The 12,914-nt window shown below is 40.7% G+C and overlaps 1 protein-coding gene across 7 annotated transcripts; it reads left to right on the forward strand.

Annotated features, from left to right (window-relative positions):
* Nucleotides 1-19: 19 nt before the first annotated feature.
* Nucleotides 20-10,546, forward strand: TCF24 (transcription factor 24). Of its 7 annotated transcripts, none has more exons than XM_081013665.1 (5): nt 34-152; nt 560-626; nt 4,816-4,892; nt 6,054-6,439; nt 8,675-10,546. In XM_081013665.1, exons 4-5 carry the CDS (start codon nt 6,068-6,070, stop codon nt 8,786-8,788), a joined length of 486 nt encoding a protein of 161 aa, XP_080869791.1. In that variant the 5' UTR covers nt 34-152; nt 560-626; nt 4,816-4,892; nt 6,054-6,067; the 3' UTR covers nt 8,789-10,546. The 7 variants fall into 7 exon arrangements, with proteins under 7 accessions (XP_080869790.1, XP_080869791.1, XP_080869786.1 ...); XM_081013660.1 differs by lacking the exon at nt 4,816-4,892 and adding an exon at nt 3,297-3,403 and having other exon boundaries at nt 8,675-8,812; XM_081013661.1 differs by lacking the exon at nt 4,816-4,892 and adding an exon at nt 3,317-3,403 and having other exon boundaries at nt 8,675-8,812.
* Nucleotides 10,547-12,914: the final 2,368 nt, after the last annotated feature.

Raw genomic sequence — 12,914 nt, forward strand, 5'->3', positions numbered from 1 at the left:
GAGGAGGAGCAGCAGCAGCAGCAGGAGGAGGAGGCGGAGGAGCCCCTCGGAAGTCTATAAGAGAGGCGCGCTTCTCCACTCCCAGCCTGGACTACATCGCTAGTGGCCGGCCAGGCGCCTCTCTGCCCCGGGTGCTCACCCCAGAAGACTAAGTAAGTGCTTTCCTGGGTAACTTTCTGCTCTCTGTGTCTCAGTAGCGGACAAGTGTGCTGTTTTGTTATATTTCCTCTGGTTCTGTATTTGCGTGCAGTCTCATTTATTGTTAGAACCCAATCATTGGGAAATCAAGCCCGAAACGGTTTCCCCCAAAAGTGCTGCTTTAGAGATGCATCTTGGTGGTCTGTCTGCCTTTTGAACATGTTCTCTTGGAAGTTGCCTCAGTAGCTTCCCTGGGAATAAAAGTTACCCTGCAAATCGAGAGAAGCGGGCTCGCTCAGCTTTGGCGAACTCCACAGGCTCAACAACAAGCAGGTAATTTTAAATTGGATTGGCTAGCTCTCCCTAATCATCTTGCCATTATACTCAGGAGGGATTGAAAGTGATATTTGTTTCCTTGCAGGATTGTGAGCGAAGTCTCGCCGCTATTGATTCGTGTCGGGAGTTATTCTAGGCTCAACTGAAGAAAGGTGCGAATTTGTGGGCTTTCGGAATAGGGAATATCTCGATCTCTTAGAAGCTCCTGGCTTTTCGGATGCGAAATCAGTCAGCGACTGCTTGTTTCCAGCTGCTGTTTTTTCAGTGCCGGAAAGTCAAAATGTGTAGCTGTAAGAAAGCAATTTGAGTTACAGATGTGTATAAGAACGAATACTTTTCGATGTTCCAACATCGTTTGAATAAAAACAGTATATATATATGGAATGTATTACAGAACTTTTCATCCCGATCTTAAAAATAGAAATTATTTGTGTGTATTGAGGATCAAGCTATACATCAGCCGCAAATTGACCTCAAGCCTCAAGAAAGTGAGTGTGAGGAAAGGCATATTTGCATCCGGCTGCCCATTAAAGTAGTGAAAATCACACTGATGCTTGGGGAAATTGTTGTACCTAGAACGTTGAATGGGAAATTCTGCACTACTTTTTCTTCCCTTGTAGTCCTATAAACATCTGCTCATAAGTAGCAGGAATTTAGTTCAACGGGGCATGCTCCTAAGTAAACAATGCTGCATACTAGCTTTATCCTTTTAGGTTTAATTTTTGTAATAAAAACAGTTGGGCGGCAATGCTAAATTTAGTGCTTTCTTGGCTGTAAGCCTCATTCAAACCAAGAAGACTTCCAAATAAGAAAAAAAGAAAATTTTGGATTGGATTTATTTGCTAATAAGTCATACTGATTTTCCCCTACTCTGTGTTCAAATAAATGTTGAGAATGGGAAGGTGGCAGTATTACTGTTCATTACTCCCAGTTCATTTCTCCCAGTTAACTGATGTTACAGCCAAAGTGGTGTCTGAAGAGATCCTAAAAGCCCAATAAGGCACTACCTAGAATCCTTCTGTATCATCAAACATTTTTCAAATCCCTCAAGTGTAAAAGAGTTGTAAGTTGTTCACTTACAATGTATTTGTTGGATGCTAACTAATATAATTTGCTTGTTGGAATGCTGGACCAGGAAAGGAAATGTACACATTCTATAGCAGTTCAGTGGGCACTGAATATTTACTGAGCATTCAGGCAAATTAATTTAAAAAAACAACTATTGACAAAAAAAAATCAAAAGCAAAGGAGCTAAAAACTGAAAGGGAAAATATTGGGGGCATACTAAAACAAATGACAGGCAATTAAAATGCATTGATTCCTTCCAAATTGGTTATAGGAATACACTTAATTTTGGAATTCCACCACTGGAAGTTTGGGGACCATCTTCACTGGTTTTCACTCTTGACTACTTGCAAGTCTATCTTTAAGATCTTGTTAAAAAGATACTGATGCAGATTTGCACTAAGGAAAATAAATGCATATAGGTTATAAACTGCAGGTGACACATGATGCACTAAATATCCCATGTAGATTTTGATCAGTTATTTCCCTACATGTGTATAAATAATGTTTACGGGCGTTTCTGTGCCTCTTTTAGAAGCGATTTTTCTCTGCTACTGTAAGAGGAAAACTGTCACCACAGAAACTGCAAATTAGTCTGTGCTTGTAAATTTTTCTGTGTGAACAGGAACACAGGAAACTGCCTGAAACCAAGTCAGACCATTGGTCTACCTAACTCAGCATTTTCTACCCTGACAGGCAATAGCATTCCATGGTTTCAGACCACAGACATTCCCAGCCCTACCTGGAGATGTCAGGGAGTAAACCTGGGATCCTCTGCATGGAAAGCATTTTGGCAGACACAACATTAAAATTACACACTACTACATTTTAGACATTCCCTGCAGTGTATGTTTCCTATTTCCTTTTGCATTCTGTCCCTTAGATTGTAAGCCTGATGGCAGGGGCTGTGTTGGTTTTTGATACCTTGTTCATCTCCTTGAAAACATTAGGCACTAAATGTTAAATAATAATAATAATAATCAGTAGTTTTGTTGTTTTTGACTACAGTCTGCTGCAATGACAGCATTCAGTTTAAAAAAAAAACTTAACAATTGCAATAGTACATAAATAAGAATCAGACGCATTCATAACCCTAAGTTTTTGCAAAATACTTGAATGGAATAGGGAAGGATTCTGAAACTAGGGGAAACCTTTGAGATGGAAATACAGTTCTTCCAGTGGTCCCGATCCTGTTCTCACCATAGGCATAGAATGTGTGTTAGGCTCGTTCCCCCTCCATTCATTTTTCCACTTGAAGTCCCTTCACTATGTCCCATTGGTGAGTTGCTGTTAAACCCCTGCAGAAACACCCTTCCACCGCAATCACACACTATATACAATGAAGTGCAAGACTGAGCATCAAAGTAAATTTTTGCCTGGGAAAGCAGAACAGCTTGATTCAGCCCTGTTAAGGACTGGGTTTCCTTCTGCAAACTGGTCCCTGGGTTTGCTACTATTCCAACTAGATAGATAGATAGATCTAATTTATAAGACTCCTAGAAATATACTAGATTTAATAAATACATAATATATACATGTACAAGGAGCACAATCTCCTCAAACTCATTGCCAATGAAATCTGTGGGACTGAAGTATACAGCTGATCTGTAGTCCCTCTGATTTCTGTAATAATTTATGCTTGCTGATTGTCTGTACTTGCAGACAACTGTATATATAATCAAAAGAGCTAATCGGAAGCACAAAACTGTTCATCCTCCCCTTTGTATCTTGGCCTCTTGCATACATACTTCAAAAAGCAACTCCTGCGCGTCAGAAGACCTTCCAGACCTTCTTGCAATGCAAAGCTTTGTGGAAGGAAATGAAAATGGGCAAAAGCTTCAGCATTTGCACAAAAGCATTTTAGGTATGTGCCTAGAAGTCTTTGGATGTTGGCCAGTGTATATGCAAACACATATATATAGATATTCCAGGTATTTCTATGACTGTACACAGTGGCCATGACTGAAAGAACCACACACCTAATTTTGAGTACGCAAGTGGTACAGTATGCACCCAAATGGCAAGGTGCTGTTTACAGAAGGGGGGAAATCCAGTGGATCTCATTCACAGATGCAAACCATTGTTACGATCATCTGCTCTTTTATCCTGACAAAAACACATTAAAAGGTCCCCGGAAGCTGTCTGCGGACAAACGCCAGCTCCCTCGGCCTATAGAGCAAGATGAGCGTGCAACCCCAGAGTTGTCTACAACTGGACCTAATGGTCAGGGGTACCTTTACCTTTTTAATTTGTAAATTAGTGTACATGTAAATTGGAAATGACAAGAAATTATCTCTTTTCAGTTTGTTTACTGCAACATATATTCAGTAAAAGCACTTTATTTTAAGGGTCCTGAATTGCAATCCTTCTCAATCAGAATTTTCAAGCAGTATTTCATGTTACATAACATCATCTGAACACTCATTTATGCAATCAAAAAAGTAACTTTATTGTTACCAATGATTTCCAAAGTGGTGATATTTCAGTTACATTGAATAAAAACAATTTCTCTTCAAAGTTATAGAGGTCATTCCAATCAAAACCTTGCCGAATAGAATTTATTGCCATTCGTTATTTAATTACCAGAATCTTTTGTGAAACAATACAAAACAAAATACTTAGGGAACAATCCACCCCCAGCGTCCACCAGCCCAGGGGAAATAGGGTGTTGCTCTTTCTGTCAAATGTTTATATTTTAAAAGGAAAGAGAAGATTGAACTAAAGTTTAATTTCTACTGGAATATTAAAAAAGAAAGAATGAATATTTAACCTCTGGAAGAAGTGTATTTTTTTTTTTATTCTAAAAGGACAGCCCATTTATTAACCATGTAGTAGAGTCAGATTCTGTGTAATTTGATTTTTCACACTTAATATAATAAGATATTATTTACAGAATGCAGAATTGGGCTCTAGACATATTCACTAGAAGTTTTAGGGTGGTTTATTAAGGAGAAATCCATCTGTTGAGCAAATACAATATAAGCTATGTGATGCTGTCCCCACCATTAGCAGAGTGAGGAAACTGTCTCAGATTTGGGGTGTTATGAAAGGGCAGAAAATTCTGAGTTAATTAATATTTTAATTGTATTTTAATTACTTACAAGGAGAGGCACATGAGTTACTTTCTTCCTTGGGAGTTGGGTGCCAAAATAACTTGTCCAGCCTTTGTCATTACACAATTTGACTTGGAGAAGAGTACTATGTGCTGTTCAGCTCAGTCAACAAAACATCTGCCATTTCTGTAGATAACTTTATTGGGCACGCTTAATGTTTAAGGTCACAGTATGTTGGTGCAAAAGCAGAAATTAATTCATTGAGTGAGATCACTGTTCAGAGAACGCAATTCTAAGCATGTGAGTAAATTCTAAACTTGTAAGTTTGACTGGTGTTCCGCCTAAACGTATACTTTTAAAGTTACCTGCTTCTGATTGCCTCCTATTTTATTGCTCTCAGGTCAGCCACTATTTTCTGAAAGTCTTTTAGAACTGTCTGAACTCTGTACATGACCACAGTTCTTGGCTATGCATAGCTCCATAAGGTTCTGCTGATCTGCAAACTCTAATACAGATGATTTGTTTAGCCTGGTTCACCCAAACCTGTGACATAGTGAGGGTGGGGGCACAGGAGCAGTTGCCGCAAAATTGTTAGGCACACAAAATTTCAACACCCCCTGCTACCTCAATACAGCTGAGCACTTCTGGCACTGGGCTCCGTTGAAAATGGCTTCTCCATGCAAACCAGGAATTGACCTCTCCATACAATAGAATAACTCTTCTTATCTTTGCGGCTGCAATCTCTTGGGTGATGTGAATGCCATTAGGCAGTTGAATGTGCATGCATACTCATACCCTCCAACATTTCTCCGGTGAAAATAGGGACATCCCATTCCATAATGATAATTTTACTATTTATATCCCACGCATCTTATTGGGTTGTCCCAGCACTCTTGGCAGCTTCCAACATATATAAAAACATAATAAAACATGAAACATTTAAAAAATCTCTATACAGGATTGCCTTCAGATGGCTCAGGGATTGAATAACTCTATACCCTCCAACATTTCTACAGTGAAAATAGGGACATCCTAAGGAAAAGTGGGACATTCTGGAATCAAATCAGAAATTGGGACGACTTCTCTAAATCAGGGATGTCCCTGGAAATAGAGATACTTGGAGGGTCAGCATACACCATCCGTTTCCCTCCCACCCACGCTTCCTCCACATGGCCCTGGGTGCTGCCAACCCACGCTACACCACTGCCTAAAACTAGTGGCCAACCATGCAGATTGTACTCAGGAGTTACAAAATCAGTTCTATACTGATTTAATGAACTGTCTGTTATGAGCTGTGTTCCCTGAAAACACAGTGATAAAAGCGAAAAACAAATTATACGTCCAAAGTGTTGCCGTAATACTAAAAAAAAAATCAGGTCAGAATGTAATGATAACATTAGAAATGCGTAACTATGATCATCCTCTGAAGTACTTGGAAATAAGTGTTGTTGTTGGCTGCAGGTTCATCTCCACCAATGGACTATAGAAATGTATCGGAGAACTGCAAGGAGCTCACTGTGCCCTGCTCTAACTCCAGCTCTCTGCCAGCCAGTGTGTCTGGCACAGATTCTTCAGCTGGTCAACGAACTGCAATAGCCTTGGGGAGGCCAGCAGCTGCAAACGCCGCCCGAGAGCGCAGCCGAGTGCAGACTCTGCGCCATGCTTTTCTGGAGCTGCAGAGAACCCTGCCCTCTGTGCCACCTGACACCAAGCTCTCCAAGTTGGACGTGCTGCTCCTGGCCACTACCTACATTGCTCACCTTACCCGCAGCTTGCAGGATGAAGAAGAGTTGCCCGGAGAGGGCTTGGGCACGCTGAGAGGGGATGGCTATCTGCATCCAGTTAAGGTAAGACATGCAAAAAAAAGTGGTTTTCTTTTACTAGGCCGAATCAAGGAAGAGTATGAAAGCTTTTGTTATTTGTTATTAAATTTGTCATTGCTTTATCTTGCCCAGGGCAACCCAAATCAGCTTACAACCAACCAGACAGACAGACAGACACAAAAAGCACCACATGCATCCATTAAAACCAAGAGAAAATTGAAATGCATTAAAAACATCCTGCCCACTTCTAAAAGGCCACAGATGGTTAAAGGCCAACGGCCTGGTTATAAAGGAAAGTTTTTGCTTGGCACAAGATGTATAATGATGGTGCCAGGCAAGGCTCCTTGGGGGAGAGCCTTCCACAAATGGGGAGCTACCACAGAAAAGGCCCATTCTCATGTTGCCACCCTCTGGATGCTTTTTTAGGGGCACACAAAGAAGGGCCTCAGATGACGATTGCAGGGTCCAGGTCGGTTCATATGGGAAGAGGCAGTCTTTGAGGTATTGCAGTCCTGCACCATTTAAGACTTTTAAGTAAAAATCAGCACTTTGAATTGGGCTCAGAAACTAATTGGCAGCCAGCGCAGTCAGGCCAGGATTGGCGTTTTCTTGCCCCGGTGAGCAACCTGGCCGCTGAATTCTGCACCAACTGAAGTTTCCAGACTGACTTCAGAGGCAGCCCTATACAGAAGACACTGCAGTAATCTAACCTAGAGGTTATCAAAGCATAGATGATAGAAGTTAGGATATCCCTGTCCAGAGAGTGATGCAGCTGGGCCACCAGCCAAGCTGCTGCAAGGCACTCAGCACCACCAAGGCCACCTGAGCCTTAAGCAACAGAAATGGATACAGACGTCCTAAGCTGCGTGGCTGCTCCTTCATAGGGTTTCCATATTTCAAGCAGACAGAAATGTTGTTGAGCTTTTTTTACCACCACCCCCCAAAAACAAAAATTGGGGGCAAAATTGCAAAAAAGCCATTTTTGAGCTATTTGTATGGAAAAATGGCAAAAGCAGCACTGCCAACATGGGCTGCCATATGCGCAAATTTTCCAGCACATTTGTCCGGTTTCCCCCCAGACATTTGTCCAGTTTCCACCCGGACACTGCTGCCAACAGCAATATTCTGGATATGGGAAAATCCAGACGTATGGCAACTCCTGCAGATGTAAAGGAGAAGTAGAACTCTTTGTCAGATAGAACTGAAAGAAGTCATATTTTTAGTTCAATGGAATCAAGAAAATGCCTCCCATTTACTTTGCGTTAAAGCAGTGCTTGCTCCTCCTGGCTACTGGCTCTTTAATTAGTAATTTCCTGAACTGGTTCCCTCTTGGCTTAGTTCAGGAAACTGCTAATTTAAAGGGTTGGTAATCAGGAAAATCAGGCAAACTATTACTGTAAGCAGCCCTTCACTTATTTGTTTCCTGTACTCATTCTATTCACTAGTGGTATTAAATTGGCCCTTGCTCATTAAAAAATACATATTCTAACATGCCACCCCAATCTCCATGAGCAGTGTGAAACTCCAGGAAATGCAGGTGCACCTTAACTCAGGATCTGTGTTTCCTTTTAGACTAATGAGGCACAGCAGAGACTGTGGTATCTTTATGATATATGGTTTATTTACACATATGTACAACCTGAACCTAGGTGGAGGGTCTCACAGCATTGGCACCCCAACAGGTCCTTCCTTCTTCCATAGCCAGAGCCTTGCTCTCAAATGGTCAGCAAGCCTCATGCCCTGCCCTCTCTCTAGTTTACATCCCTGATAACTGTAACCCACAGGTCTACCCCCTTTTATCCCCCGAGGGATGAAAGAGGCATTCAGTTTATTCACTATTGAACACAGTGGATTACTACTCTCAAGGCACAGATCTGTAAACTACAGATACCTGCACTCATGTGTGTGTGTCTTCAGTATACAGTCGTACCTTGGATCTCAAACGCCTTGGCTCCCGAACAAATCGGCTTCCGAACAGTCGAAACCCGGAAGTGAGTGTTCTGGTTTACAAACGTTCTTTTGGAAGTCGAACGTCCATTGGGGCTTCTGGGGCTTCTGATGGGCTGCAGGAGCTTCCTGCAGCCCATCAGAAGCCACACTTTGGTTTTTGAATGTTTTGGAAGTCTAATGGACTTCCAGAACAGATTCTGTTCGACTTCCAAGGTACGGCTGTAGTTTCATTCATCTCTTTTGTTTCAGAAAGCATGGCACCTAAGCAATACTAATCTATTGTGTACTTTTGTATACATTGTCTTCTAGAAATGGCCAATGCGATCCAGGCTATACATTGGAGCTACAGGGCAGTTTTTGAGTCACTCAGCGCAAACAGAAAACACAAATCAAGGAGAAACTTCAAAAAATTCACAAATGTAATGCTATGTTTTTATATTGAATGCTGTGTATTTATTATGCTGGATATATTTAAATTAAAACACTTCTTCCAGCAACTATGACCCTCCTCCCAATTGTATCTGACACCATTTGAAGTAGGTGGACAAGCTGAATTTTAAGGTAGTCACACATTCCTTTAGGTTGCTTTCTTTATGTCCAGAAGCAGTCTATTTGTGTGAGCAGTGCATTATGGTCCTCCTGCCGCAAACAACTTCCACAATTTCTGAAATAGCAAAATGTACATGCGTTGTACACATGATACCAACTGAGATTCATGAACTCCTGGCGAATGTAACATTATTTGAGTCAACAAGCAATCCATCCCATTTGTGAAGGAAATGGCTGAATGTAACGTGTGAGCTGACCCTTATAAATACAGTAATAGACAACTTGCAAGCATTAAAGCAACAAGGTTCATGATTAACATAAGAATTATGGACTATCTCAATGAAGGGATTCATTCTGATATATCCCTCAAGAAACACAGGTGTGCATTCTTCTGGCTGTTCACATGCATCTAAGCTTTTAAGAACAGAGCTTTGCTGGATCAGCGATCCATCTATTCCAATGTCCCGTTTCCAAAAATGACTGCACAGATTCTCTCACGAAGTGCACAAGCATGACATCAAAGCAACAGCCCTCCGCCATTGTTTGCGACCACATCTGGTATTCATAGGGTTCTTGAGCATGGAGGATCTATTTTGCAGTTGTGGCTAATGGCCACTGATAGATCAGCATGAGCCTCTGTGGTGTGTGTGTGTGTGTGTGTGTGTGTGTGTGTGTGTGTGTGTGTTTATATAAAACGTCTATAGAGTCTACAGTGTAGTTTGGCTGATCTTGTAAAGAAGGAGCTTAAAAAGCAGATCTGTGTTTTTATGAACTTTGGATATGGATTTCTGTGTTGCATCTTAAGTGTGTAGAATTAAGATGCTTCTGCAATAATTTCAATAAGCTGCAAATATTAATTAACCATAAAATGCAAACTTTTTACACTATGAAGTTTCTACACTGCATATTGAAAATTTAGTATTTTTTTGTTTCTTTACTATTTGACCTCACTGTTTACAATTATTTTCACTGTATAATACCTGTCATATTAGGATAATACCAAATGTGGTTGATGAAGTGGGCTCTTTTCCACAAAAACGTATGCTATAATATATCTGTTTAAAGTGCCACAAGACTCTTTGTTGCTTTTCCACAGAGGTCCAAATGACCTTTGGAAGCATCTACTATTCAAGAGCCTTTTCTCAGATGAATTTATTTGCCTCTTTTCACTGATAAAATGAATGTGTGTTAATAGTCAAGGGAGAACATTGCAGTAAACAAAACAAAACTACAATGTAAGCAGCTTTGTGTATGGAATCTAGCAATATTATGGGTGTTGTAATATAATTTATTATTTGTGTTTATCTCTGCTTTACGGTCTGAACTGCATTAATGTTTGAGGGAAAAGCTTACCGTATTTCTATACTGCAACATGTGTACATGTTTTATAGCTTGATATGTTCATTCCAGAAAACAGAGCTTGCATGCTCAGCTAGTTCAGCTAAAATATTTGCAGCATGTAAGCAACATTGGTTAGAAGATAAGTGCAGTAGAGGTTCACCTAGTTATCTTCTCTTATTGTATATGTTATACATGATTTTACAGAATTTTAATATTTATATTAAATACTTTGAAAAATGCTATGATTTGTCAGAATCAAAGAAATGAAACTGTTCCACAAGAAGCCAAAAATAAAATGCATTTAAAAGGAATATTTGGGAAAATTCTTTGCGGTACAGGAGTTAAGAATGTTATCATGTCTTATAATATTAGGATTTTCTTTAAAATAATAATAATGACAACAACTGATTAGCCTTTGACTCAGCCATCGCTATGGCTTATTCCAGAACCAACTACCATTCCCATACTTTAACTGTAAAAAATGTGACTTGCAGACACACAGTCTCTGTAGAGGAATAATTCCTCCCCATATTTAACCATACCTTTTCTAAGCACTAGTACTTTATAAAACTGAACACTTCCTTTGTTACTGGCATCATTCAGTTATTTCAAGCAAGACCATTCAGCAAGACCTGTGCCTTTTTACTCAGAATACCTGATTTCAGTGGGACTTATTCTAGTTGGTATGTGCGCATAGGACTAAGGCCTAAAATGCTTGAACCCTAGTGTGACTCCTCACTTCCAGCATAGCTTTCCCTCCACCCCCATACTAAAATCAGAAAAGGAGCCTGCCCCTGCCATTTAATCCCAGCCCCAAAGCCTCACGAGAGCTGTTTCTGTGGGCCTTCTTGGCATAATGGCACAAACGGGTAATTCTGGCCCATTCCTCAGTTCTCACAGAAACATGTTCCATCAAAATGCATGTGTGTCTCATGATCTGGAATACACACCTCATTATTTTTTGGCATGTGGGCATATAAAAACGTATACATTTATAGCTAACCAATCCATAATTTGGAACAAGTCATGACTTTAATCTCATTTTTTTTCTTCATGTGACTCCCCCAATCTCATTTTTCTCTTCATTTGAGTCCCCCTCCCATCTGCCCCGAGCCTTTACTTTGCACAAAGACTGCTCTGTTCCATGTGGTCTCTAAGGGAGCAAATGGAGATTGACATAGAATATATTAACACAGAAAATGTTTTAACTAGAGGGTATACTATTGTAATTACAGCTTATAAACATGAACCCAAAGTGCATTGTATATAATATTTTTAATGTTTTGATTATATATGTGTATGTTTTTATTTATTTATATTTTGGGTGTGTTTCCCTTTGTCTGCTCCGTTGGCAGGGATCTGTTTTATTTAATCTTGTACAGCAGCATCTTGAATGAGGCTGCTATATAAACAATAAGCCACCCCGTGGAGTGGGAGCAGCACCAGATAAAATTATGGGGGAGCACAGAATGTGCAAAGTACATGGGCGTAGCCAGGATTTTTAGGAAGGGGGAGGCCTTTTGTTGGGGGGGGCAGAACCTCAGGTATGTATTTTTATTGATTTAGAGGGGCAGTTGCCCCTCCCTGCCCCCTCACGGCTATGTCCATGGCAAAGTATATTTTGGGGGTGGTAAGTTGAGTGTCTTACATATTGAAACAAAATTAAAAAAAATCCTTCCAGTAGCACCTCAAGAGACCAACTAAGTTTGTTATTGGTATGAGCATTCGTGTGCATGCACACTTCTTCAGATACTTACATAACTGAGATATCTGAAGGAAAAATAACATTAATATATTAATGGCAAGAGTCCAGCAAGTGGAGTGGGGGAGACCCGGGAGAGCTCCTTATGGCGGGCACTTGTCCACCTTTGTTGCACCCCATGTTAGCGCACACACTTTTCCATGACGTGGAAGTGTGGTATCAGTCTTGTAGCCCCTTAAAGTCTATTAAGACCCACAACGGTTCCCCAACCGTTTATTAACGGTTCCCCAACGGTTTATTAAGACAGGGTAGTCCATTAAAGGTTATCCCGTTATAATCCCGTTATAAATGTGTCTGTTTTCCAGGGACAGTCCTGGATTTTCCCAGACAATCCCGTCCTGGTTTCTGATTGTCCCGCTTTTCCTTAGGATGTCCCTATTTTCATTGGAAAAATGTTGGAGGGTATGGAGTTATCCAGCCCCAAGCCATTTGAAGGCAAGTTTAAGTTTTTTAAATGTTTAATGTTTTATTCTATTTTTATGTATGTTATGTATGTTGGAAGCCGCCTAGAGTGACTGGGGCAACCCAGTAAAATTATTATTATGGAATAGGATGTCCCTATTTTCATCGGAGAAATGTCGGAAAGGATGACGTTAGCCTTAAAGGTGCTACAAGACTTTATTTTTTTTTAACTCTTTACGGCCACCACTTTGGAAATCAGAGAAACGCTATAGCTGATCTCTTCTTCCACTGCGAGAGGGTGCGAGATTCAAAACCCAAAATCTCTGGCGCGCAATCAGCATGGATCCCCCCCCCCCACGCCTCCCGCCCCCGAAAAAAAAAGCTTTTTCGTTCGTCTCTGGCAAAAAAAAAGGCATTTGCCCTGTGGCCTTTTGTTGGACTCCAACTCCCGTCAGCCTCAGCAAGCCAGGCCCAACTGTCAGGGGATGGTGGGAC

This window comes from Podarcis pityusensis, assembly GCF_964106645.2.
Source record: "Podarcis pityusensis genome assembly, chromosome: 7".
Classification (NCBI taxonomy): Eukaryota; Metazoa; Chordata; class Lepidosauria; order Squamata; family Lacertidae; genus Podarcis; species Podarcis pityusensis.

Bases quoted from the DNA above. Each gene is read 5' to 3' on its own strand.
- TCF24 (XM_081013660.1), top strand. From the start codon at position 3,337: ATGCAAAGCTTTGTGGAAGGAAATGAAAATGGGCAAAAGCTTCAGCAT. The intron at 3,404-6,053 runs GTATGTGCCTAG...TGTTGGCTGCAG, and splicing joins TTTGCACAAAAGCATTTTAG to GTTCATCTCCACCAATGGAC. The intron at 6,440-8,674 runs GTAAGACATGCA...ATTGTCTTCTAG, and splicing joins GCTATCTGCATCCAGTTAAG to AAATGGCCAATGCGATCCAG.